The 26,598-nt window shown below is 41.5% G+C and overlaps 1 protein-coding gene across 4 annotated transcripts in view; it reads left to right on the top strand.

Moving 5' to 3' along the window:
• Positions 1-26,598, top strand: part of dock4b (dedicator of cytokinesis 4b) — a 120,506-nt gene that overhangs the window by 21,815 nt on the left and 72,093 nt on the right. For all 4 annotated transcript variants that reach the window (XM_042403105.1, XM_042403104.1, XM_042403106.1 and 1 more), the window contains 6 exons: positions 10,733-10,816; positions 15,863-15,903; positions 17,791-17,846; positions 17,963-18,059; positions 18,673-18,821; positions 21,084-21,168. In XM_042403105.1, the coding sequence (XP_042259039.1) occupies positions 10,733-10,816; positions 15,863-15,903; positions 17,791-17,846; positions 17,963-18,059; positions 18,673-18,821; positions 21,084-21,168 (512 nt within the window). The remainder of the gene's footprint in view (positions 1-10,732; positions 10,817-15,862; positions 15,904-17,790; positions 17,847-17,962; positions 18,060-18,672; positions 18,822-21,083; positions 21,169-26,598) is intronic.

The following is a 26,598-nucleotide window of genomic DNA, read 5'->3' as shown; positions in this document are numbered from 1 at the left end:
TCATCGCCTCTCTACTTCCTCTCAATTCACGTGACTCTCGTGCGCTTAGCTCCCCGCTCTCGTCCACACCTCCCTCCACTGGCCCCTCCGCCGGTCGTCGAGTGCATGTTTAAGGGCCGACAGGGAGCGTCTCTCTCCCCCTCGAGCTGACATACAACAGGGGGCAAAGAAAGTGAAGTGAGATGCACGAGAGCTGACAGCTACTTATCTCTTCTGCCTCTCTCCTTTGATTCTTTCTTTCTCTCTCTCTCTCTCTCTCTCTCTCTGTCATCTCGTCTCTCTTCTTTTCTATTGTCTCTCGCTGCCGCTATTGTTTGTCAGTCTCACTGTTCTGCTGTCTTCATCTGTCCTTCACCTTCTCTCTACCCAGTCTTCTCTCTGCTTGCTCCCCAGTCAGCACAAATCCCACTTGTGTCTGTGCATCTACAGGCTTGAGGCTGTGGCTCTAGGCTACACCGCGCTCGCCCGTTTTCAGTCTCTTGACAGCCGCATAACACAAATAAAAATCTGAACTAAGCCGTTGCAGCAGTTTTACCTGCTCTGCTAATACAATCCGATTGATTTAACTTCACCTTTGGGCAGCATTCTCCCTCCCTTTTTCTTTTTTTTCTAAATGCTAAACCTTCAGTGTTTGATATTTAGCCAGCCGGACCTGCAAGATAAAACCACAGATGCTGTTTTTTGGTGGATTTTGTTTCATCACTTTTTCATCATAGTTTCATCATCCTCAATGTGGACCTGACTGCTATATGGCCTGGAGCAATGAAAACGAGTGTATGTGCATTTCATTTTATTTTTTTTTTACTAGTGTTGGGTAAGTGTTGCTGATGTCATGTCAAAGAGATATGATGTCACACTATAAAATGCACCACAAACCTCAGTGGATTGAGAACCAGTGTGTTTGTGCATTCTCACAGGTACGCATGTGCTCTGTACGAACCGCAAACTCGCGTGTCACCATGTTGATTTCCTGTCAACTTTGCGTGCACGCGCGCGTGTGTTTACGCCTTCATGCACCACTGCAGCACAAGTGCATAATTTGTTGTAATTTGATTCAAAAGAGCCCGAGGTGCAGATAGAGGTCAGTCACACCTCCTCTTTCCTGAAAGAGAGAGCAGTTGAGGGATGGTAGAATGGAAAGGAAGTGGAGAGGCTGCAGTGAGTCAGAATGAGGGAGACAGATTGATGCAGTAGGTTTCATTTGACACTCCCACTAACCGTTATACCTGGAGGAAGAAAAGCAGATGTTTTTCTGCTCATCTTTTTCTTCCATACTATCCATCTGTCAGTGGGAGCCGCGGTCTCCTCTCTACTATTCTACTCTGCCAATCTAGATCTCTCTACAGTATCTCTTTGTCTCCCCAACTCTTTTTCTTCTATTGCTCTCTCATCAGCCACACCCACACCCTTCTCCTGCTGTATATTTTAGCCTTTCTTTCTTCCTCCACTCTCTCCATCTTTCTCTCTGCAGGGTGGGAGGATGTGTAGGCACCGGTGTCAGCGTGACTTCAGCTGCTATTGAAAATCAAAACTCTCTAAAGCCGCAGCTCCCAGAATTTGCATCTGAAGTGTTATGAGTGTGAGAGGTGTCGTGTGAATTGCCAGAAATCTCGACTAACCCCAAAATCATTTAAGGGATGACTCTGATTTTTATTTTCATAGCTTCGGTCATCATTCCTGTGATTGAACATGGCAACATTGCTAAAAAGAATGAGTGTGCAAGAGACACAAGCAGTCAGATAATGAGGAAAGCAAACTTCAGGTTGTCCAAACTGAAAAAGATATGGTTCATGGTTTACAGACCAACTTCCTGCCTCACCTTTGAACACACATTAATAGTGCATGCACCCAGTATTCCTGTGCAGTGAGGGCGTTTTTACTGACGTTTGTTGCGGTCACATTTGGTTTTAACTTCAAGTAAAGTGCTTTAGGGTGATTTCACACTCAACCTGTTTGGTTCACACCAGCTTGAAAATGTCGATCTTAGTCTACTTTTTAAGGGACTTGTTTGGTGAGGACCAACCACAAGATTTTATGACAATAGATATGTGATATTATCACAAATTCAAAATCTAAACTAGTATTAAATCCATTTTCTCTGGCTGTGAACTGTCAGTAAATGATGTAAACATTTATGTAAATCATGGTAACACTTATAAATGTCAGCTTGTGAGTGCAGAGATTTTTCCTGATCAAAGACAGTAAAAAGGAGTTTAAACAGAGGTGTGTTGTGTTTGTGTCTCACGCCATGGATTTTGGCAGTTCTTCATTAAAAACCACACTGTATACCTCCCCCCTGTAATTGCTAAAAGAAATGGAGTGTCAGTCTCCACAAATAGGGCAATCAGTTATTTCTTTGTGAGCTCTTTTGTCACACCGGAGAACATTTAAGTGCAGCGTGGCTCAATGTCAGTCACTGGAATTTGATTTCCCCTCATGTGGGCCCATGTAGTGCTGATAATGCAGGATGACAGTCCAATCAATGAGTCAGTCCAAATGCATTCATCTTTACAGCTCTTGGTTCATTAGTAATAAGTCAGTGTTTCTGGCCCTGTTGGTCAGCAGTTATTTGGCTGAGGATCATAACTGATAGAAATGGTGGCCAAAACTACCAAAATAGGACCAAAGTCGTTACAAAATGGAACTATTCTTTAGAAAAGCAACATACCTGATGAGGATAATGAATTTGCTTTCACACTTGACATGTTTGGTGCTCTGTATTTACAGAGATTAAAAACACTGAAGTTGAATTGTGGCGGCAGCTCTACAGGCGTCCTCTTGTCTTCCAGGGAAAGCTGGCGCCTGATCACTTCCTAGTGAAATCCGGGCTGGCAGGAATGCCATTCAAGCCAGTCACAGGAAGTGTCCCTTATGTTATCATTCACCTCACTGGCTGTAACTAACTATTCCAAGAAGATGAACCACAAAGAAGCGAGAACTCTGAGCCGTGTTGAAGAGGAGTTTGTGTACAAACCCCTTCAGAACAATCATTGATCTGTGACCATTCAGACATCACGGTGAGATAATGAACAGAAATAATAATGAGTCATAATGTAATAATCCAACAATAAATAGTCCAGAAGAGGGAGGAAAATGGCACATTTATTCAGGTGAGATAAAGCCTCTCAAGAGGATTATTATAATCATCTCATCTCAACTTTGGCATCAGTGGGCTATCTAATGCATGCACTTAGCTAGCTTTAAAACCAAACACACACCACACACAGTCAGTTTAATGCCTGTGAATGATGAGAGGCTTTAGCGCACTGACCTATATTTCTATTTAATCTGAGTCATTTATGATTTCTCCCTTCTGCTCCAGCCAGTCGCACAGATTGATCGTTGCTTTTGTTGCTCTCTGTTTTGCACTTTGTGACTGGGGCAGAATCTAATGTTATTGTCAGCCATTGATCATGCTAATGAAAAAATATATTGTTTTTTTGGGTTTTTTTTTTGCTTTTTTACTTTTTCCCGTTTGAAACACCGTCAGCTCTTCATTTAGAAAGAGTGTAAAATGACAAACTAAGTGTGTGAATGTGTTTTCAACAGGTGCCTCAGTGCTCATCATGTTAGCTGAGATATGGAGGGGAAAGTAGTCGTAGTAGTAGTAGGAGTGTATACAAGTTTACTGACACCCCATCTTTTTAACAAGTGGCTGTGTGTCTCACCTGCACAGCCTGTGTTTATTTTTGACCTTTTTTATGCATCAGATATGATTTCACATTCGTTTTCCAACACTAAGGCAATCCTGAGATGATACTGACCCCTGAGCTCCACTTTTTGTCATGCAGCCATTTAAAAAAAAAAAAAAGTAATAAAATTCCTCACACAACTCTGCTGTGAAAGCCACTGCTCCTGCAATGTGATTTGAGCGAAGGGTTATTGTGGCTAGTGAGCGCTTTTGTGCTGGTGGTTAGGTTGCTATCTCCACACACACAAAGGAGGCGAAAAGAACCTGGCGGCCGGCAATGGAGAAAGCGAAATGAAAGCCGTTCCTCCTGGGTGATTCTGCTGGCCTGGCTTTTGTCTGTGCTGCCTATCAGACCTGTGTGTGTGTGTGTGTGTGTGTGTGTTTGTTTCCGTGTGCACAACTGCCAAGTTGAGCCCTGTTCAAGGCCTTCTCAGCGCAGCTACTTTCAGACATCTGCCTCCTCTCCCCTCACGCTGCCTGACCCCTGTTGATTTCCCCCCGCTTTAAAATGCATGATGCTACTTCCCAGCATTCCAAGCTCAACCAGTGTGAGATATACACGAGCACACGCGGACCGCCTTAATCTGTCTCCAGCTCACACTCAGGCTGTCAGACACCTCTGCTGTCACACCGGTGAGCTTGTGTGTATTTGTGCCTGCAAGTGCGTTTCATATATGCATAAACACATCTTTGTGGTTTGGATTTTCTTAGAGCACAAGATCCCTGAGTAAGTCCTCGTGTGTTGGTAACCACATTCAACGACTCACTGCCTCCAATCTATGAGGCGGTGGGAGAAGTATGCTTGTTTGGCATGACGTGGATGGATTTTAGCCCCTTTTACTTCGCCACATGGAGAGATAAATGCCTGAAGCCTTTGGTTAGGAACACAGTGTGTGCGGAGCTGGCTAAGACAAAACATAACTCAGCTAGTTTTGGTCTGAGAAGGAATGTTTTAGTCACACTACTGAAATAAAGGTCACTTTGTACAGTTTTGACAGTGTTATGGTTTTATGGACAGTGAATGTACAGCATGAGGAAGTGAAGCGGTTTTATATTAGTGAAGTTAACTCTCAGTTCCGTGCATTAGGTGCTTATGAAACTATTCACCTTGTAAACAGGTAAAAAATAAACAAATGCTGCTTCCCCATTTTTAATATCACTCTTTTTTCTCTCTTCAAAATCAACCCCGCTCGTGATTTTAATCAGTTCACCTAAGTACATCCTTATAAATACAGTACGTGTTTGCATGTTAGTGTTTCATAATGTTCACATGTATGTTCCCACACAGAAATGAAATATTCATGATCCTTACATTTGGCAGCAATGGAGGCCAATGGAGCGCCACCAGTTGCTGTGCTGTCAAATTAGCATATTAATGATATAAATGCGGTATAATTAACATGTGGGAGTGGATTATGTGTGTGAATCATCGTGAGATCAGTTGGAGAGAAGAAAGGGTCAGGCTAATGAGGTTAAAAAGAACATTAATGAGCACTTTCAGTGAAATTTGCTGTGTTACTTAGTGCAAAAAGCTGCGGGCGCTGAGACAGATCAGTTGCATCTTCATGCTTTCTTTCATGTTTTTTTTTACTTTAATGGTGAAATCTCTGTAAAATTGAGTCTAGCAGCAACATAATATCAAGCCTTTATCATCGACGTTACACCTTCTTCGTTCAGTCGTTGCCTTTTGAAGGAGCTCGGGCTGTTTCTGAAGGAACGAGCGAACGCTGATGTTCTCCTTACTCAAGGCCCGTGGCAGTGTTTGTTCTTCTAAGGAGCTTAGAAGCAGCGACGAGCAAACCAAATGTAACATGGTTTGACAAGCCTCGACACCAAGTAGCTGCCTAAAACACATGTAAGCCTAATCCGAACCAGTAGGCCTTCTAGGGGTCTTGAGTCCCTCAGCAGAATGAACTCACAAACTAGCAAACACACACTAAGTACTAATGAATTAAGGCGAGGAGAAAGCACGTTAAAGAGATCAAAATGCAACCTCTGACTTCAAGATCCCATCAATTAATCATGTAGTCTATGAGATATCAAAAAATGAGAGCACCCTATCCAAAATGCCCTGGTAACATCTTCAGTTAGCTTGTTTTTGGCCAAGAGACCAGTAGGTCTCCAAGTTGGAACCAGAAAATGGTTTACATCTTTGCTTCAAAAATGAACAATTCATCTTCAGACTTATTATTGATTAATTTTATGTTGGATAATCCGTTAACTGGCTAATCGTCACTAATTTAGGTAGAAATACACTGTAATACTGAGCAAGACTATGAGCCTACAGCCATGCTAGTGAGTGAGGCACAGTGCTGCTTTAAGCTAAATGCTAAGGTCAGCATGCTAACATACACTCACAATGACAACGATAACATGCTGATTTTACCAGTCTACCATGTTCACCATTTAGCGTGTTAGCATGCAAGTATTGGACCTGATTATGGTGCTAAATCAAACTTACCGCTAACCTTTTCCTCTGCCCCGCTCGCATCCACCGTCTCTTCTCTGCCACTCGCTCTTTCCTCACTTGCTACGCAAATATACTCCTTAACGGAGCCACACTACCAGTAGTTTCCCAGGCAACAACAGAGGTTGACTCACGTACTGGAACAGCGCTGCTCAGAGACTCCCAAACGTTATCGATTTCAAATATTAAAAAATATTTTTTTTTTGGCCTGGTGGGGGTTCTTGTTGTGTCATTATGGAGAAACACAAATTCAGTAAACGTTCAGTACGTTCAGTAAACATTGAGTACAGTTAGACCCAGCAGTCTCCATTAGGTTGGGCGAGTTCAAAGTTGTGCAAACAACATGGGTGTTTTGAATGCACCCCCGTTTTCACAGGTAATTTGTTAGTCTGTCCCTCGCACCGCAGGAAATAATGGATTACTCCTGGAAAGCTGTTGATGTAGCACTTTTCTCCTTATGAGAATAACACGGAGATTATTCGACCAATGACAATTTAGTCGGACAAGAGCATATCGACCAACTAATCGACCAGTCGACCAGCAGACTACAGCCCTAATTGGATCCACTTGTGTCTCAGACGTACAGGCGCACAGACCCACAGCCCGCCACAATAAAACCGGACCAGACCCAGTCCTGAATGTACTCTAGTCAGTGAATGGATTTTGCCTTTTTTCTTTCACATAAGCTGAGAATGCCAAAATGATATTCTTAAGTGTTGTGATGGAGATTAGTGCTACCATGTTAGCCCCGTGAAGACCCAGTGACACACTGCATCTGTGTCCAACCATCAGCTCTCCACCAGTGACCCAATGAATTTTATTATAGCTTCCAAGTCTGATCTCTTGTTGTCTCTCGACAAAATTGACAATATACATAGTTTCCCACTTCCTGTCTCTTTGTCATTGTGTTTTTCTTTGTTTATCTGTGTGTACATGACTCTCCCAGCCTGCCATCCTTGTGTAATGTCTAGTTTCAGGGGATGATAGTCTGGTCTAGAATAGCATTGTCCTCGCAATGAACCAGGAGACGATGTCACACAGAGTCAGAGAGTGTGTGTTTGTGCCAGTCTGGTTCAGAGTCTGCCTTTTGGTGGCTGAAGTGCTGGTCAGTGCAGGCCATCTGGAAACTGGCTGTAACAGGTTCAATAGAGAGGCAGTGTGTGTGTGTTAGTGAGTTTGTGTGTGTGTGTGTGTGTGTGTGCTCATGTCATATCTGAGCATCAGCAGGTCTGCTTTTGTTCAGTTTATGCAATAGGATATTCACGCACCAGTGGCATCCACTTAGACGTGCCATGTTATGTGGCGCGTGTGCCATCCGTCCTTTTATAGGATTTTCCTCCTGCTATGCCTGTTTTTGCACTCTGTGGCAGCTGTGTGGTTGAGCAGCCATGAATGGCATCTTTTTCCCCCATTTGTACTCGCTGTTCTCTTTTTTTTTTTTTTTTTTTTTTTTTGAGAGTAATAGGACACATCCCAGCAAATAGGACAAAAACAACAACAGAACGATTCCCTAAAGAGTGAACACCTTTTCCTGTGTCCTCAGTGCATCATGTGGCGGTTGGCCAGCCCACATAGTTGACAGACAGATATTCAGAGCTAGACGGATGACAGGCAGTTACAGACAGACAGACAGCAGCTGGCTTGTGGATCGACGGGCGGGAAGCTTTCATTTCACAGCAGAAAAAAAAAAGACTTGAAACTGAATAATTTAACTCACTGCAGCTGGGGAAGTCACTTGGTTAATTCATGCATTGGTCGCGAGTGTGTTTGCTGTGATTGCCTCTGCACGTGCATGCGTGTGTGTGAGCGATAGGGCTTTGAATGAATTACAGAAAAGTAGGCAAGTTTCGGGTTTGCCAGCGCGTGTGTGTTTGTGCGAGCGGTTGGTCTTTGAATGTATTACAAAGTCAGATGTGCACTTGTGACAAATCCCTTGTAAAGATAGTGTTTTTGCCGCTCGAGGGATAACAAGGACTTGGCGAAGCTTCAACATAAAATGCAGAAGGGCACAGAATTAATGCACACACACACACACACACACATACACAGTTACAGACAGCACAGTGTGTCTTGCTGCTATTTGATTTTTATCAGCAGACTTGTACTCAGTGTCAACATGAGACAGGGGGTGGATGGGTAATTCAACTGGATCTTCTCTTGGGTATTGGGCTACTCTGCCAGGAAAAAAAAGTCAAAATACAAACTGAACACATCTGGCAGTCAGCCTCTGATTCGCAGCTGATATTTCTCTTTGAGTGCAGCTTAGTGTATTATAAAGGTAATTTTTTTTAGTTTTTGACAATTTTCAACAAATAAATACCTAGATTTTTAGAAAAGGAACAGCTGTTTAAAACAAATTTAATTCCTGATGCATCCAAAACGGGTCGCATTCAGAAAACGCATCGGCTAAAGGAAGTGATGGAAAAATGGCGTGAAAATGTAAATTTTCTGGCGATTGTGCACCTAAGTCCCTTTAAGAAAGTAACAGAATAATAGAAATGGTCAAACAAAATCTGATTATCACCCAGATTTTGTTACTACTCATGTTTTTTGATTTTAAGACATTTTTGACATATAGTATTGAATGGTAATTGTCCTGTGTTTTCACCATGACAGCGTTTGTACTCTGGGTCTGGTCTCTTGGGGCAGCTTCACTTAGTGAGTCTTTACATTGGGCTGGATTAAATATAATCCCTCTCCAGCGTGAGGAAATACTCTCAGTGCTGTTTGAACAGTGTGTTCAGGTACACTGGACTAGCCCGGTTGGCAGGAGAAATGAAATTCTCTCTAAATACTTTAGCTGTGGCGGGAACCCTCTCAGTTCTGCATGGCAGGGACTCTTGTTATACGTTTCCTCTCCAAATCCCAGTGAAGCTGTCTTTTTCTTTTTTTTTTTTTTCCCCCTCTGCGTGTGTGAATGCATATCTCTGTGTGTGCTTGTTGCTGTTTGAATAGGCTACTTGTGTGAATTTGTAAGCTGCAGCAAGAACATGTGTGAATGTTTTAACAGTGGGTGCTTGTGTTTGCGATGGGAACATCAGGCCGCAGTGGTTGACATATCCGTGTGTACATGCAGGTTTAAGTGTGTGGGTTAATTTTTCGTGTGTGTGTGTGTATGTCAGCGGGACACAGCTCTGTTTTTAAAGAGCAGCTTGAAGAGCCGTCAACTGACTCTCCTGTTGGCTATTATACTCTCACAGTGCAAAGTACCATTCACCACTAATGGACCATCAGCATCACTCTGTCCCTACGTCCTCACTTCATCTCCTTTCTCTTTCAGTTTTTGTTTTAATATTGTTTCAAAATTTCAAACTTTCTGTGCTTGTTGTTATGTTAAACCTGGCCTCTTTCTACACACCTCCATCTGTTAATGCATGATTTCTCTCTCTCTGCCTCTTGACTTCTCCCTGAAGGGACATTCAGCGATTTACGACTGCAGTTCTTTAAGGTTGGGGGACTCACAGGGGGCAGATTACAAAAAGTATGGTGTTGCAGAGGCTGAGGGACTGTCTTTTTTAGTCCATTTAGTTTTAAAAACACTGGATACTTTCCATATTTCAACTTGATAGACACTCAGTTCATGTCTTTCAAACTTCACGCCCCCGCAGTTTGTGACACATTCTTAAAGATGTGCAGCATGAGGAAAATACGTGTCATTTTCAGGCCCAAATCAAAATAAACCCAATGACATCACCGGGGGTTATTTTTTTTAGACTTGAGAAAGCTGCTCTCCCACTGTTTTCACAGGCGGAGTTTACAAGTAAGCTGACCTTCATGTGTAAAATTGATTCAACGTCCCTTTAAATCCATCCCTACCTCTGCTGTCCATCTATTTTGCTTTGATTTGAGACATAGAAAACATATAAAAAACTTGACATTTCTGTATATTTGTTATATATAGCAGCATTCCTTTAGTCCTCTGTGTCCACTCTCTTAAGTTTTCATCAAATAAACCATAAAACGGTTTCAGTGTGGGGGTTGTTAAAGGCGTAGAGAAGGCGGTAAAGATGTTATTTTACCACATGTACGTGTCTCTGAGGTCGTCTGCTGGCTTGCCTCTCAGTAGGAAAAGAACCGCTATAGTAAACAGCTCATGGTGAATCAAATACAGTCTGCTGCTTCTATCGTTGCATCGTACAAAATGATTTATGACCCCTGTGTGTTGAGGATGGAATGGGTGGCTGCATTTGCTGTAACTGTCCTCACTAACCTCACAAAAGTGAATGTTTACTAGATATTTTCTGTTTATGCTGACAGTGTTTGATCTCTAAGATTCTTCCTTAAAGTAAAAAAAAACAATCATATAATGTGTATAGAAAGCGATTGTATTTATGTAAGGCTGTGTATTTTACTATTTTGAGTATGTGGAGAAATATAGAGATTTTATAAGCTTTTGATTTTAGTTCACCTACACAGATTATTGATTGCGCCTCCTCTTTCTGGTTACATTTTTAAGCTGATATTCCAGCAGCATCATTTTTTATTATTCTTTTATTACTCAGCTCATGTCTTAGGACCTTTTTCCAACTCTGCATAAACATCAAAAACTCATGTGGGTGTGTTTTTTGTTTCAGTGCTGGCCAGTTTCCGAGGGACTGTCCAGCATGGCCTCCCGCTGGAAATCGGAGACACAGTGCAGATCCTGGAGAAATGTGAAGGTACTATATAGTTATTCACATAGTTTGTCTACATTACCTTACAATTAACTGCTTTCTGTGGTGGAAAAAAAACAACATAGAAACAAAACAGAATCAGGAAGGAAAGCATGCTTTCGCTTGAGTAGTGAAGCGAGCGCATGCAACCTTACGAAATTACAGGGACACATCCCCTTTTCATTAAGTATAGAGATGATGTGAGCCTCACATGAACACACATGACCCACAGATCCATGCTTGCAACCACACACGGGCTCAGAAATAGACACATTACTTGCGCAAACAAACACATGCAAGGATGCTCAGATGTGTGTTTTGTTGTCTGTTGTACTTAAATTCCACTGGGCACCGGAGGTAACATCACACCTCTCGCTCATCATCACGCATGAAATGAGCAGCATCGTCTCAGTGATGAACGCTCGTGGAAATTCATGTTTTCTACTGTTTCCTGCACCACAAGTTGGCTGCTTTTCCCGCCTTCCTGCCCACGCTGAGTCTGTTTTTCTCCTCTACTTGCGTTCTCTTACGCTCTCTCTCTCTCTTTCACTGTCTCTCTTTCCCTATGTATGTTAATATGTTTTTTTTGCTTCCGTCTTTCTCTCTCTACCCCCTTATCTGTCCTTCTGCATCCAATCTGCAATCCAAAAGTTAGGAAAAAACTGGAACATATAGATAATAAAGTAGACGATACAATCACCATGACCATCACGCATTGAAGAGACCTCATTGGATTTAATTTATTATAAGTGGAGGAATGTACTTGTTCAGCAGTTTGTTTCTTTACCTTTTTTTAATCTCCATAATAATGTGAACAACCACAGCAAAGCCACAGTATTACGCACACCTTAACATAAATAAGCAGCCATGCACAAACACACACACACACACACACACACACCCCTCTTCCGGAGCTCTTGACACACTCTGTCTCACTTCCTGTTGGGAGACAAAACCGCACACACACACACACACACACACACACACACACATACACATACACACCGAGAGAGACAACCAGTCGAGCAGCCAGTCGTGCAGCCAGTCAGGCAGAGGGATGTGATATTGCGGTAAAAAAAAAGGGCCCAGAGGAAGCAGACAATAGCACAGCCAGCGGAATGCTTGGCCCTGAAGGGAGGAACAAAATCAAAATCCTGCCAGCAGCGTGGACTCAGAGAGACGGGCTGATGACAGCAGAGGAGACAGACTAATGGCTCTGCTTCATGTTGATACTGTTGACACTTCACACTGGAGCTTACAAATTAAAGTGTTTCCTACTGACATGCGGCTCTCGCCTGTAAACGCACCTCCTCATGTTACCGCCTCTTTCTTTAACTTTTTTTTAAAGTTCCTGACAGAAGTGCATACATAATGCTGAGTGTACAGTATATAAACACTGATCCATTATCACATCCTGCTGATCCATTACACATGTTACCTCTTTCACCGACATAAAACAAAAAGCAAAGAGCTGTCACAGTATTTGACATCTGCTTCTGAAAAAATGACTCATCTAGGAAACAATGAGTGTTCCACAATCCAGACCCAGACAAGTTACTCAACGCTATCCTGACCATCCACGTCTGAAACAAATCACAGAGACTACCTCAGTCGCAGATGCTCAGGCGAAACCCAGCAGTGATTAGAATAATCGAACACATTTACATTTGAGCTATTTAGCTAATGCTCTTATCTGGAGGGACTTACAATGGCTGCAACAGTGGAATGAGCTTAAACCGCCAGTTTGGAAAACAGCATCAGCTCAAAGCCTCCGATGTAAATGCATTAGATTGCTTCTATCAGTATTGGGATTTGCAAAAGCATCAATTTGGCTTGAGTGCAGATTGGAGTGTGTAATGGTGTGAAAAGCATGCAAACTGCAGCCTTTTCACCATTTTCTGTTTTAGGGATGCACCCACCCTTGGTATCCGATGATATTCGCCTTGTTGACTGCCATCGGCCTATCGGCAAATAAGATGACATTCAACAGTGGCAGTGGCCGATTTTTTTTTTCTTTTTTTCTGTTGTGTCACATCAATTTTGCACTGGCTAAATGTTGCGTTGGTTATTTGCAGTCTGACTTAGACAACAGTAGCCTACCCAGCTGCAGATTCTGAGGAGAAGCCACCGGCTGGGCACGACTCTGGCATGGGATGCTATGCTGCGTGTGCTTTGTTTTCAAAAGACTTCTTGATAACCACAGCATTTGAGAAAGGGGAAAACATTCCCTATGGACAGTGTCAAAGCTGAAGGGATCACTTACAACATTGTGGTCACACACATTCATGAACTACTGGCTCATGACATCCCTGCCATAAGTTTTACAGCTGATATATGGCGTTGCTAGCCCTGTGAGCGTGCTTAGCCTCATGGCACAGTGGATTCACAAAGATTTTAACTTGATAAAATCAGTGTTACACTCCCAGGAGTTCACGGGTTCCCAACTCTGCATCTGCTATCTCAGAGGCATTTGAGAAAATGTTTGAAACATGGAAAATAGTCGAATCCAAAGTGCATGCTGTCATGGAAGATAATGCCAGAAATATGGCAAAAGCTATGACGGATAGTGGTCTGGCTAGTTTCACCGGCACGGCGTACAACCTGCAGCTGGCTGTTCATAATGGTGTTGTGAGCCAGCGCAGCATCTCGGATGTGGTGGCAATAGGCCGAAAAATAGTCAGACACTTTAAACACTCACCCCTTGCCTTCTGACGCCTGCAGACTGTGCAGATCCAGTTGGGAATGAAACCAAAAAGGCTACAGAAAGATGTTGCCACTTGGTAGAATAGTACATTCTGTGTAGCATTTGCTACATTTGCTGCAGACTATGACCTCCCCACAACCCTCATTGTGCACCAGTGGGGATTAGTTGAAAACTTTATCACACTTCTCTCCCTGTTTGAACAGCTGACAAGAGAAGTCAGCTCATCAGAGGCATCGGCTGCTGACGTGTTCCCCTCGGTGAGAGCCCTGAGACTTCTTTTAAGCGAGGAGGCTGACATAGATCATGCTGTTAAAACAATCAAGACCACATTATTAGAGGCAATAGACAAAAGCTTTGTCAAATCATCTCTGATTCCATTTTCTGCATCGCAACCTCACTGGATCCTGAATATAAAGACTGCTACTTTGATGAGGATGTTAAACAACGCGCACAAGCAGTACTGCTGGATAGGCCTGCTGCCGGTGCTGGAGATGAGACGCACGGTAGAGAGAGAGAGAGCTCATCATCTACGGAGCAAGAGGGCACAAACGGACGGGGCACAGCCCACTCTGGATGACATGTTTTAGGAGATTCTGGAGGAAAACGGTCCAGAAAGGACGAAGCCAAGGATGAGGGCGTCACAGCAACTGGATGGTTTCTTTGCAGAGGCCCCCATTACCAGAAGTGAGATGATATGGAGAAATAATCACCTCAGTTTTCCAGCAATGGCACACAAATACCTATGTGCTCCATGCACCAGCACGGACAGTGAGCAGCCGTTCAACCCTGTGTCTCACATCTTGGATGAGAAGAGAAGTTCAAGTTCAAGTTCATCTTTATTGTCATGTGTATTAAAAATACAGTGAAATACTTGTGCTCTTGCTCTGTCTACCTTAACACAAAGGACACACCATCCCAAAACTGCAAAAAATAACCCACTACAGACCTGCATAGACTACGTGCACAGCGCATTCATATGTATACATTATAAACACAATATACAGTACACAATAAGAACAAAGTGCATATGGGTGCGTCAGCTGTTCAGCAACCTGACTGCCTGTGGAAAGACGCTGTTACTCAGACGGGTGGAAGGAGCAGGAGCAGAACATGAGCGGGGTGGCTGGTGTCCTTAATGATATTTCGGGCTTTCCTTTTGCAGCAAGTGGTGTAAATGTTATGAAATTTGTGGTAGTTCTGTGCCAATGATCCTTGCAGCAGCCTTTATAGTCCTTGGTAGCAGTCTGCAGTCTTGAGCAGTCAGGTTGCCAAACCACACTGTGATACTCTGGTACAACGGTACAGCAATAAAAGTTCAAAAGACAAACCTCTTAAGACGCCTCAGAGAGTACAGTCTCTGCTTTCTTGAGGATGCAAGTAGTGTTGAGAAACCATGTGAGGGTGTTTGAGATGCGTATGCCAACAGTTTCAACAGATGACCCATTGATGGAAATAGGAATGTGATTGTGAAAGACTGAAAAATAGTGTGATAAAGGGCTGAAAGACTTTAAAACACTGAAGTTATTTTTTATTTTTTTACTCCCTCTTTTGTGCCAGGGAAACATGCTTGTCTCCCTGGCACAAAATAGGGAATAAATAACAACAAACATCAGTACCAGCGTCAGCTATCAGCCACATTGTTGTTTTAAACTTTGGTATCAGCCGAAAATTTCACCACCATTGCGTCTCTATTCTGTTTAGTCTAATTTTATTTTTCACACCTGCTTTGTGGCTGTATGTGTCACAGGGTTTCTCCCCCCTCTCGCTCTACTGTGCATAAGCCTGTGGTCACTGCCAAACAGCTTATAAAAAAAACAAGTTGCTTTGTACCGCAAAGCTCTTGAGTGCTTTTCACAGCACAGCTCTCTCAGGGAAAGAGCAAGCAATCAGCAATTAAATTAAAACTGCAAACTTAAATTGTTTGTTTGTAAGTTTCCAAATTGTTTCGAAAAAATGTGACATGAGTACAAATAATATTAAAGAATGTAAACTTTTAGCTAACTGAACTACTTTACACTTAATTAAAAGCAATCACATTCAAAGCACGCTCCTCTCAGCTTTTCACATGACACTGAATTAGAATAAAAATAAATGTGTGGTAGGCATGTCATGGAATTCTTAGTACACGCAGCTGTGAGAAGGATTGGATCATTTTCATTAAATCACTGTCACCTCACACGCTCACATTCATCTTCTTTTCTATCCTTCTCTTATTAAATGCACAGTATCTCATATTTCTCCACCTCCTCCCCTTGTATGCTCTGCAGTCTAAGCTAGATAGAAAGATTATAAAAGAGCAATATTCACAGTGACGCACTGAAAATTAAAACACTGCTTTGTCTCTGCAGGTTGGTACCGAGGATTCATCTTGAAGAATCCAAATGTCAAGGTGAGTGTGTGTGTGTGTGTGTGTGTTTCTCTCATCTTTGTCTGGTTATGTTCTAAAGGGCGTCTAACTAATTTGTAGACTCAATCAATACCCTCATGAAGTTTTTTTTAATTAAATGGCGTGTAACCTGACAGAGCAGGAATGTCACATTTAAAAGTCTCCCCCAGGCTTGTAATTGTTGGCCGCTGACTTCAACTCCACATGCTGAGGCGACAATTGTCAGTGACGGATTTCATCAGCTTTACTTTTATTGTTATCAAAAAAAAATGTCATTCTGTCAGTTGCTCAACTTTGAGCACTTTGGTAAACGTGTCCAGCACGTCAGTAACATAAGCTGCATGTGGTTACCCACTTTCACTTCATCTGCTAATAGTGCTAAAAATCCCCAGACCACTACGGTCAGTTCACACAGGTGTTTAGTATCATTTTTACTTTTTCTCAGAACTGTGTGGGAGTGTAGATTTTTTTGACATGTCATAGCAAGAAAACCAGAGATGTCTTTAACAGCATCAATAATGGCTGCATTCCATTTAGGTTCACTAGTTCCAGCACCCTGCTAGTGTGCATGAAGGCACACTGGCCTGACTTACTGGTTCATTTAAATAGAATGGAACCATTAGTGTTATATTACACCTGTGCTTTACAGTCTAAAGGTTTGCTGTGAAAAAGGCCAAATGAACTAAAGTTACATCTAATGCATTGCACATGATTATTCAGTGTGGTAAAAGATTATATATATATTACGTGACATGAATGTAATTAGAAATAGTGTTTTTTTTTAGTTTTTGCTGTCTTTGATTACCAATGTTGTGAGGCAAATCAAGCTTAATGATCGGACAGCCAAACATTCATATGCATGTATGTGGCTGCATGATGAACATCAATGAAAAGTCAATATGTAGTCCAAACAAAACTCACAATTTTATCTATATAGCCAAAAATCATATATCACAAACTGGTCTCGGAGGGCTTGACAGCATAGGACACCCTCTATTCTCAATTCTAAGGAGAAAAAATCCCCCTTACAAACATTACAAATGGGAAAAAAGGTACAACAGAGGATGGGAACAGTACCTCTTCACTACAATAACAACAACTACAATATGAAGAAACAATATCAGGTAAATCAGGATCAGAGAAGACCTCTAACAATGTTCAGATGGACCACAAAACCACTCATACACTTAATATTCTGTCACATAAATGATGTACACAGTTTTTTAATAACTGTTTTTTGATGGTCTGGTCATGTATGATTCTATGGATGCTGTATACACCCAAGGTCCTACAATAGGATAGCTAAAATATATGCTCACATTCTGACTGTTGACAATTTTAAAGTGTAGCAGTCCAACTATTTTTATTACAAATGGTTGCAGAAAGAAAATGCAAAAAGTTGATGACAGCTCTTTCAATTCAAATCCAACACCATTTGGCACCAGTATGTCTTGGGCTGATTATAGTTCGAAAATTGAAAACCCTGTCCTTGCTCAAAACCAGCCAATTAAACCAAAGTGAGTCACTAATTAAGCAGAAAAATATGTGATAATATAAAACCCACAGTAGTTGCGAGTAAAGTGTTAGGTGCGTGTTCAGAGTCTAAGTGTGTGAGTGCGCTACATTTATCCTCAAATACTTAAAACATAAGTTCTGCTTTGATCTCCCCGAGTCAATAGGGAGCAACTTACAGTTTATTAGCGTCAAACACACACAAACACACTTTTCATCTTTTTTGTCTCCTAAATCCCATTACTCCTTTATCTGCTCCTTCTTTTAATCTACAAACACACTTAGCCCTGCATTGATTATGTGCATCTTTACCAAATACTAACAGTTAAATGGCACTTAAAACAGATACTCATTAACCTGTTTATCTTCTGTCCAAAGGGGATCTTCCCATGCAGCTACATCCACTTGAAGAATGCCCACGTCAAGAATAAAGGGTGAGTAATGTTGTTTTCTTTCTATACTTGCATTCCTGTGTGTGTACAGTTCATAGTAGAGGTTTGTACTCATTATTTGTTTGTCTTCTGCATGTGTGTGTGTTTGTGTAACCTAGGCAATTTGAGACAGTCATCCCTGTTGAAGACTCTGTCATCACAGAGATGACGTCGACGTTGCGAGACTGGGGTGCCATGTGGAAACAACTCTATGTGGTAAGAGTCCTTGCACACACACACACACGCACACACGTAAACACACAAACAAAGAGTTTGCATTGATTTGAATATCTACTGCATAAACGAAGCCGCCTCTTTAGGTTTGTCGTGAATTTATTTGGCCCTGGGTAATTCAAAAGTCACAAACACCCAAAGCTCTTTCATACACATTCATTAGTTGGATTGATTGTGTTTGTGGCCTATTAAGCTATCTGGGATGCTGATTAAATTGAGCTGATGAATACTTGCAGATCAAAGTGCATAAATTTGTGGCAAAAAGCAGCAGGACACTGAAGCTAATTTGCACAAATCCATTTTAAGTCCCTCTGTCGGCTTCTCTCTCGCTGGGTCGTCCTCTTCCTCTGTGTCGATTTGGCTCTAATGCTCATTCTGTCACTTTTTTTTCACTTATGTTTTGGGAGGCTCGACGCAACTGTAATTTCATCTCCTTATCTGTGTCTTCCTCTCTATCTGTCACCCTCATTCTGTCCTAATTCTAACCCTTCTTGTCCATTTCCCTTTCATTCATCGCCTTTTACTGACTCTGTTCATTTTTGTCTCCCCTCCATCCCCTCTCTGTTCCTCCTCTACCGTTTTCCTCCTTCTACAGAAAAATGAGGGGGATTTGTTCCACCGGCTTTGGCATGTGATGAATGAAATCCTGGACCTGAGGAGGCAGGTGCTGGTGGGCCACCTCACTCATGACCGCATGAGGGACGTTAAACAGCACATCACGGCGAGATTGGACTGGGGCAACGAGTAAGTAGAGGAATCCAAAAATGGCTTTGGGGCAGTTACTTTTCAACACACACACACATATACAGACACCATGTTTTATCATTCCATCTCAAAGGACCATATTCATGTTTTTATGTTTGTTTTTTTCCCATGTCTTAGCTCATTAATAAGTCATCACTTGAAGTTAACGTTACTGCCAACCACTAGTGTACTTAAAGTTCTGAGATTGATTTTCTGCCCTGTGCTCAGCTATTGGAATCCACTCTTTTTCCAGAACTGTATGAAAATCAAATTGAGAGAGCAGCAATCCATCACAGGGAACATTGAGTCAGACTGATTTCTTTGAAAAGGTTATGGCATCAGGGATTTGAAAATTGGTCACTGAACCGCAGTGTTTTTAAATACAAGACATTACCAAATTTATGCTTCCATATTTGCTTATTGTTGTCTTCCATTAGCCAGTTTCTACTGCAGGAACCTTTCCAGTAACCGAGGAACACTTTTAACTGTTTTTTTTACCTATTTTTGGAGCAAGGGGCTAATGATTTATTTCCCTGTGTCATAACTCCTGACAGTAGAACTTTCCAATGGCATGAGAACCATTAAGGCAGAGTTTGTATTGCTGAATGTTGCTAACTGGTCAAACATAACTCAGCAGCTTCACTCACACGCATAATGTTTATTGATGTTAAGAACAAAATTATATTGTTGGCTTCCCAACTCATCAAAGCAGCATTGCTACTTTGGAGAAAGGCGTTCTGAGGTTTTCAACCTCCCTCTCCAACTCTGTGTGCAATCTTTGCATCTATTCATCACAGCATGACTCCTCAAAAATTACAAACAATAACCCAACTCTGTGTTTTTTGAATTATATGTCTAATTTGCCTGATATTCAGGGTTCTTTAGATGCAGTAAAACTAATTGAAAAGTAAGAAAAGAGTACTTTTATTAGTTCCTGGTTCTCCATAGTACTTTTGCTTGAAAATACCACCAAGAAATCATCCACAGTCCCTATTCTCAGCTGCATAACCACATTTGGACAATTTATATTTGACAAAGTAGTAGTAGGACTTTAAGTCTCATATACTGTATACAAGTATATATGATTTATTGTTAATGAGCAATAGAAAAACCTCTAAAACCACCATTATGGTCTAATAACAAGCTGCTTCATTTAACATTAGTGTTTTAGCTTAACTAACACTTAAAGTAAACAAAACTAGATTGGAAAATGAACTTATCTTATCTCACATTTCTTCACATATTCAAGGAAAAATAGGAAATTGTAATAATACTGAATATGTGATTCGGTTACTTGTATATTCTGTCTTCCTAGCTTCCTTCCTAGAGCTTATTTCAGCTCTTTAACTCATCTTTTCGTTCTTTCTCAGACTTTCTCTCTCCTACTCTTTCTTCTCTCTGTGCTACTCTTTCTTTTGTTGTCACCTACCTCCCCTGTAGGCACACTCCTCACTCAATCAAGTCTCTTTTCCTCTCACACAGACAGCACTCTCTCCATCCTTCCTCTCTCTTTCTTCTCTCTCTCCTCTCCATGCCATGGGGGTGAAATAAAAAAAAACAAAAAACAAAACTCACAGCTTCTGTCATTCTCTCTCTGTCTATCTGTACCCTTCACTCTCCTTCATTTCCCTGCTGCCTGCTGTCCTCAAATGTTCTATGCACACACACACACACACACACACACACACACACATCCCTCTTTCGTGAGAAGCTGGGTGGACAGTCCCTTGCTGTGGGCTGTTGTATGGTTGACCAGGCCTGTCTCTTTTATTGCTGACAAGGACACACACTCTAGCGTGCCGATTTGGTCCATCGAGAGCCTAGAGGAGAGGAAAAGGAGGAAGAAGAAAAGTGAGAGGTAGAGGATGAAGGGAAGGAGTGTGGGCAGCAGTGAGAAACTATTGGAGGAAAGAGACAGAAAAAGATGGAGGGAAGCAGTTGAATGAAGGACGATAAAGACGACAGCAGGCATAGCAGGGGGCTAAAGGGAGAGGATTTTTTTTCTTTCATCTCTTCCTCAGAGAAGAGGACGATCTGTCAAGTTTTATTTAGATGACTGACACTTGTTTGTGTGTGAATCAAACTGTGTGTGCATATGTGCGCCTGTATGGTGTTTGTTCATTTTGTTGTTGATGCTCAATTTAGTCAACCTTGTCTGTTTTGCCTACTGCAGAGCAGGAACCTGTGAATCGTAGAAATATGTAGTCTGATCTGTTTGGAATTCATCATCTCACTGTGTGTGTGTGTGTCTTTGTATTTCAGACAACTCGGCTTGGACCTGGTCCCGAGACAAGAGTTCAGCATGGTGGACCCAGATGAAATCAGTGTCACAGAGCTTTACAGACTGGTGAGTGGCCTCACAACTCTCCACGCAGTAATCATCCGCTCTATTCTCAAACACCTCATTTAGAAGGCAGCGTGGTGAAGGAGAGGTGATTATAGTACCTGGTTTCAACCCCTGATTTGTGCAAGTATCTGTCTTGCTCAAGTGTCCTTTTATAAAGCGCCATACCCAGTATAGTTCATCTCAGCATTGTAGTGACGATCCATTTCTAAACTGGTAAAAGTAAATGTTTGTCACTGTAGAGTGAGTGACTGAAGGTCTATGACATCAGATTTCAACAGTGCTATTGACATATCTGTGTATGCCTGATTTGCCTCCTTCTTCTTATTATTTATTCATAATGCAATATCAGTCTGGCAAACACAGGCACTACTGCAGTGCTTCTGCCATTTATACATAGATTTGGTCAAGCTGGTTACCATTCATCTCAAAATCTCTCATCTCAAACGACCTTTATACAACATCAGACAGCTGAAGGATGTTTTACCAGTTTCCCAGTTCATTGAGATTCTTTTCTGACCAAGCTGACCTTTAAGGTGATGTGAAAAGCTGTCCTTCATAAACAGTCTTAGAAAAGTGGCGTTGTCTGGTTATCGTGAAGTATCTTTCTGATGGCAAAACGATGAAAAATTTCACATCAAGGCCCATTTCTGTTAGTAGCTGTTCCAGAGCTTTTGATTGTATCACAGGATCTTCCTTCAGCAGTTGTATATGTACGAATTTCCGATTCGTCTTAGCGCTTGAATATCTTCTCATGCTTGTTTGATTTAGAGTTGACATTCAAAGTTCATTCTTGACCTTGAGAAACACCAGTTAGCAAAAAGATGTCACCATGACGTCCATTCAGTACCTGTGATACAAGTTTATCACATGAGCTTCCTCTATTTTTAGGAGCACTTTAATTTTAGGGAATTCTCTTCCAAGTTGGCTTAAACTCTCCAATGGCACTTAAAAGATGTTTGGTGATTTTGAGCATTTTACCCACCTTTCGCCATATTAACAAACAACAAACTCATTCTTTAGGTACTCAATGAGCTACTAGCATCAGTGAGTTTTGTCACATGTAGAAAGTATTGTATTTAAAGGACTGAATTTTTGCCCTCTTCCATCCATCTCCATACCTCTCTTGCTCATTCTCTCTTTCCTTTCCCAACTGTTTGCTCCCTGCTTCTCCTCCCCGTTTCCTCCAAGCCCCAACTGCTGTTACCATGGCAACCACTTCTCTGCCCTGATACAGTACGGGGGACAATTGTATCATCCACACTCACACACACACACACACACATATACACACACACACACACTGTGACGGCTTTCCCTTCGCAGGGGTAATTGAAGCTCTTAATCCATCTGTGTCTTTTTTTGTTAGCCAAAACAAAAGGCGGCATAGCAGGATGAAAGCTTAATGCACCTCTATTAAATGGCGTACAAAATGAGCAAATTCCCCTATACTGGGACAAGATAAAGAGACAGACATTCACCACTGCCATCCACATACAAAAACACACATACACTAGATCACACCCAGGAACAACACACCGCCACATCAAGCCCAAACGACATCAATATTTCTCAGTGAGATCTTTGTTTATGAGGACAGCGTCTTTGTTTCTATCATGCACTGTGCCGCTGTAGAGTAGATTAATTAAATTGAGATGGGGATCACGTGGTGTGTGTGTGTGTCCCTGTGTGTGTGCGCTGAAAGGGCAGAGCGATGTTACTGTGGGAAAATGAAGCCTGACTGCACCATTCTGTCAAGGATTTATGTGATATCTGCCCATGTGAAAAATAAAGAGGATACTGAGAAGGATAAAGGAAGGACATTCAGTGAACTGAAGGAGTGAGATTTCATACAGACATGTCATAATTTTGAAAAGAAATATATACTATTTGTTTTTAAATAAATTCCTACATTCTTATGACGTTTTTCTGTGGTTGTGCAGTCAAAATACCATAATGCCAAGATTAGCCACTATTTGAACATAATTTGTGATTAAAAAGTGATCATGTTTAAAGCTGCTCCATATTTTTGTATTAACGTGTAATGTGAATAGTGTTGCTCATTCACACGGCTCTGCAGATCCACTCAGCTCTATTGGTGGTTTGGCATCTTTCAGCTCTATGTTTTGGCTTCATGACAACATTACTGTTTTGGTTCATTCTCACTTCTCTCATTAACCTTGTTTCCAACCTCAGTAGACAGCTGTTTCTCAGCAAAAAAGCTTGAATAAACACCCTGTAGGCAGACAAAGTTAGCGGCTAACTAGTGAACATAGTGGAGCATTAAGCAGCTAAAGAGCCACACATTTCCCTCAGGAGTTGCTGGAGACTAAACCAGAGCTAAAAGGAGGGTTAATATTGGACTTAAATTTATTAGGTGGCCCAAGACAACAACTCCAAATGAATGCTAATGTTGCTCCAAGTTTAACATGTTAGCCATACAACTTTAAGGTGATATTGTGCTGTTGCAAGGTACCTATAAAATGATCGTTTAAATTGCTTACTTATAATTATAATATATTTATAATAAGTTCCAGTGAGAGAAAAACTACATTTTAGGATCTGAGGAATGTCTCAATGGACATTTCTCTCAGTAGCAGCTAGCCTGCACAGTTAGCTAGCTAGTACGTCACTTTTTTTCCCTCGGCACTGAGTCTAAAAGGTAACTGCAGTGCTTTCTACTGTACTGTGTAACATGGCCAACAGTCTCCATAAACAAATGATTACCATTACGTATTCGGTTAGAATTTGCTCAGTTTTGGTAACTTTAAAAACAGTTGCAAGCCTTGGTCAGATCAATACGTAGCCTTGGGGCAATGCTCTGAGACACTACACCCTTTCTACAAGGAAGTTTGCCTGTAGAGATAAAGGCCTAATTTTTATTTGACTTGACCCCCGAAGACAGTCTTTAAAGCATTTTATTGTTAGTAGCTTTACAGTCAGTAAAAAAACCTTTGTCAAATCCCTAATTGGCTCCCCAATCTCATGCTAAGTGTGCTCAGTTACTAAAGCTGTCTGTAGTGCAAAGACAAGTCAGCTTTACACCTCCCATCTTTTCCTCGGAGAGTGAGTTCAGTACAGAGCGTATGTAGAGCCGACCAGAGTTTAGACCGCAGAATGATGAATTCATTAACAGTGGCAGATCAGACAGAGGTGATAGATGACTCAAGTCTGGCCCTGGACAAGCCGTGGCAAAATTTCCTCTGTGACTTCAGGCATCGCTAAAGAGATACACCCACACTTAAAAGCCTGCATACACATCTCTTGCTTCCTGGTTGTGTCGCACAGGTCTCCCTCCATAAGCTTAAAAGGAGGATAAAAAAGATGCTTAAATAGTGATGTAGAAGTGAGTGTTGAAAGGAAGCTGTGATGGAAGGATGAAGAAGGACTGGAAGTTTCTCTGTGGCCTCAGTTTGACCCCTGTCTCCTTTTTAGAAGCTCCTTGTAGTTCGACAGTCGCTCCACTTGGTGCTGCTTCATGCTGTTTAGGAAAAGATTACTAAGTGAACAATAATAAAACGGCTGGGCGAGCACACATGGTCATGCTCTCTCTGCTCTTCTATCTCTCTCTGGCCCTCTCCTTGTAGCCCACAGCATTATGTGTTACCAGCAGGGCTGCTAGCCTTATTCCAAGGCTGTCATGTCTATCCTTTGTGTCTAGTCATGCTGAAGTTGTCATATAACCACACACTGCTCCCACCGGGCAGCTTAAATGACACACTGAAAATAACCTTGCAATAAAATCCAACAGCATAAATTAGGCCTTTCCCAGACCTAGTCATTCTGCGCCAAAGTAGGAGCTCAGCCCTGTTGCGTAGAGGAAAACTGATCCGGGTAAAAAATAAAAACAGTGCCTTGTTGTTAGATCCCTTTCCAATGTGTTTTCTTCTGGGATCTCAGATAGGGCAGATCAAGTCAGGACAAAACAAAACATATTCATCATTCTGGCAGATACTGCAATTGTAAAATGATTTGTGGTGTAATTTTCTAGCATGTTTAAGTCTTTGAGGACCATGTTAGTGTTTTTTTATAGGTTTGTATTTATATCACTGACAGCGACTTCCAAAGATTTAAGATGGATTTAAGTCTCTGTTGGCATCCATTGTTTTCCTCGCATTTCACTATGGCAAGAAAATCAACTTTCAGATGCTTAAATCTTCTTTGAGAGACTTCAGGTAAACATTGTATTGCCTTTATCAAAGCAACATTGTCATCACTTGCTTAATATACTTGGGATTCGCCATTATTCTGATAAAACTCTTGGTTGTGTTCAAGAACATTACAACATCAGTGCCTGGACAGTCAGCTGTCGAAGAGTTTATTAGTAATGCAAGAAACAACCAGGTTCAAACCGTGTTTTTACATTATGATACTCATTGCTTGTCTTTTGAGTTCGACTTTCCAACATTATAGTCCCAACAGGAATTAGTGATCTTGTGACTGCAGTAATTGATTTCATTATCTCTGCAGAAAATGGTCAAATTGGAAAAATCTTCGCCCATCTGTTTCCATCACTGTCACTTTCTACATTAAATAATCCAATTCAGAGCCGCTGATATGAGCCTGAGTCAAAATCAATCCTCAGCCTCAACAATCCAACTTCCTTGCAGATAGATTATTACATCTGAGAGTTTATTCCCAATCGCAGTGTCATCTCATAGCTTTGCAATTTTTAAAACATCCCGTTTTTCTGCAAATTGCATCATTTCAGACCACAATAATCACAAAAACAGTACAGTTTTACAGTCATTTCTGCAGCATGACCCAACAATATATAATTTTGACAACAAAAAAACATGCACCAGAAAGAAGAATCCTGCTTTTTACAGCACCTTTCATCTATTAATATGCTGCAGAAGGTGATAGGTAGCAACTTCACCTTTGTATGTTTGACTTGATACTTTTTCTCTTTATCGTGGTGGTGCTTTACTGTACTTAGTCCTTGCATTTTCTTTATTCTTTTCCTCTCTGCTCATCCTCCACTTGTCCCCCTCCCAATCTCTTTACATCCTACTACACAAGTGAATGTGGAGCACAGTTTGGCAGTGGCTCTACTGGCCATCTGGTGCTCTGTGTGTGTATGCGTATGTGTGTGTCCTTGTATTTTTGGATGTTGACAGCAGATTAGGGTGAACCTCTCATAAACAGAATGTAATGTGCATGTTGACCTGTATGGTATTTACAATGCCCCACACCATAGTGTGAAGAATATTGATCCTTTATATACCGTAGATTGATTTATGTACTATCAGAGATTGCCATTGCAATAGCAGACACTGACTCTGTGTTTTATTGTTTGTCTGTTATTTATATTCAGTGTGAATTTCAGCACTTGAGTTGTTATTTCTCCAAGATCGAGCAACCAGTTGAAAGGGATGCAAATCATAACACCATTATTTCTTTGTGTCAAGAAAATAATTAGCCTGCTTAAGG

Source organism: Thunnus maccoyii, chromosome 23, assembly GCF_910596095.1.
Source record: "Thunnus maccoyii chromosome 23, fThuMac1.1, whole genome shotgun sequence".
NCBI classification, from domain to species: domain Eukaryota; kingdom Metazoa; phylum Chordata; class Actinopteri; order Scombriformes; family Scombridae; genus Thunnus; species Thunnus maccoyii.
The sequence above is the reverse complement of the archived record's forward strand: the minus strand, read 5'-3'. Positions and strand labels throughout refer to the sequence as shown.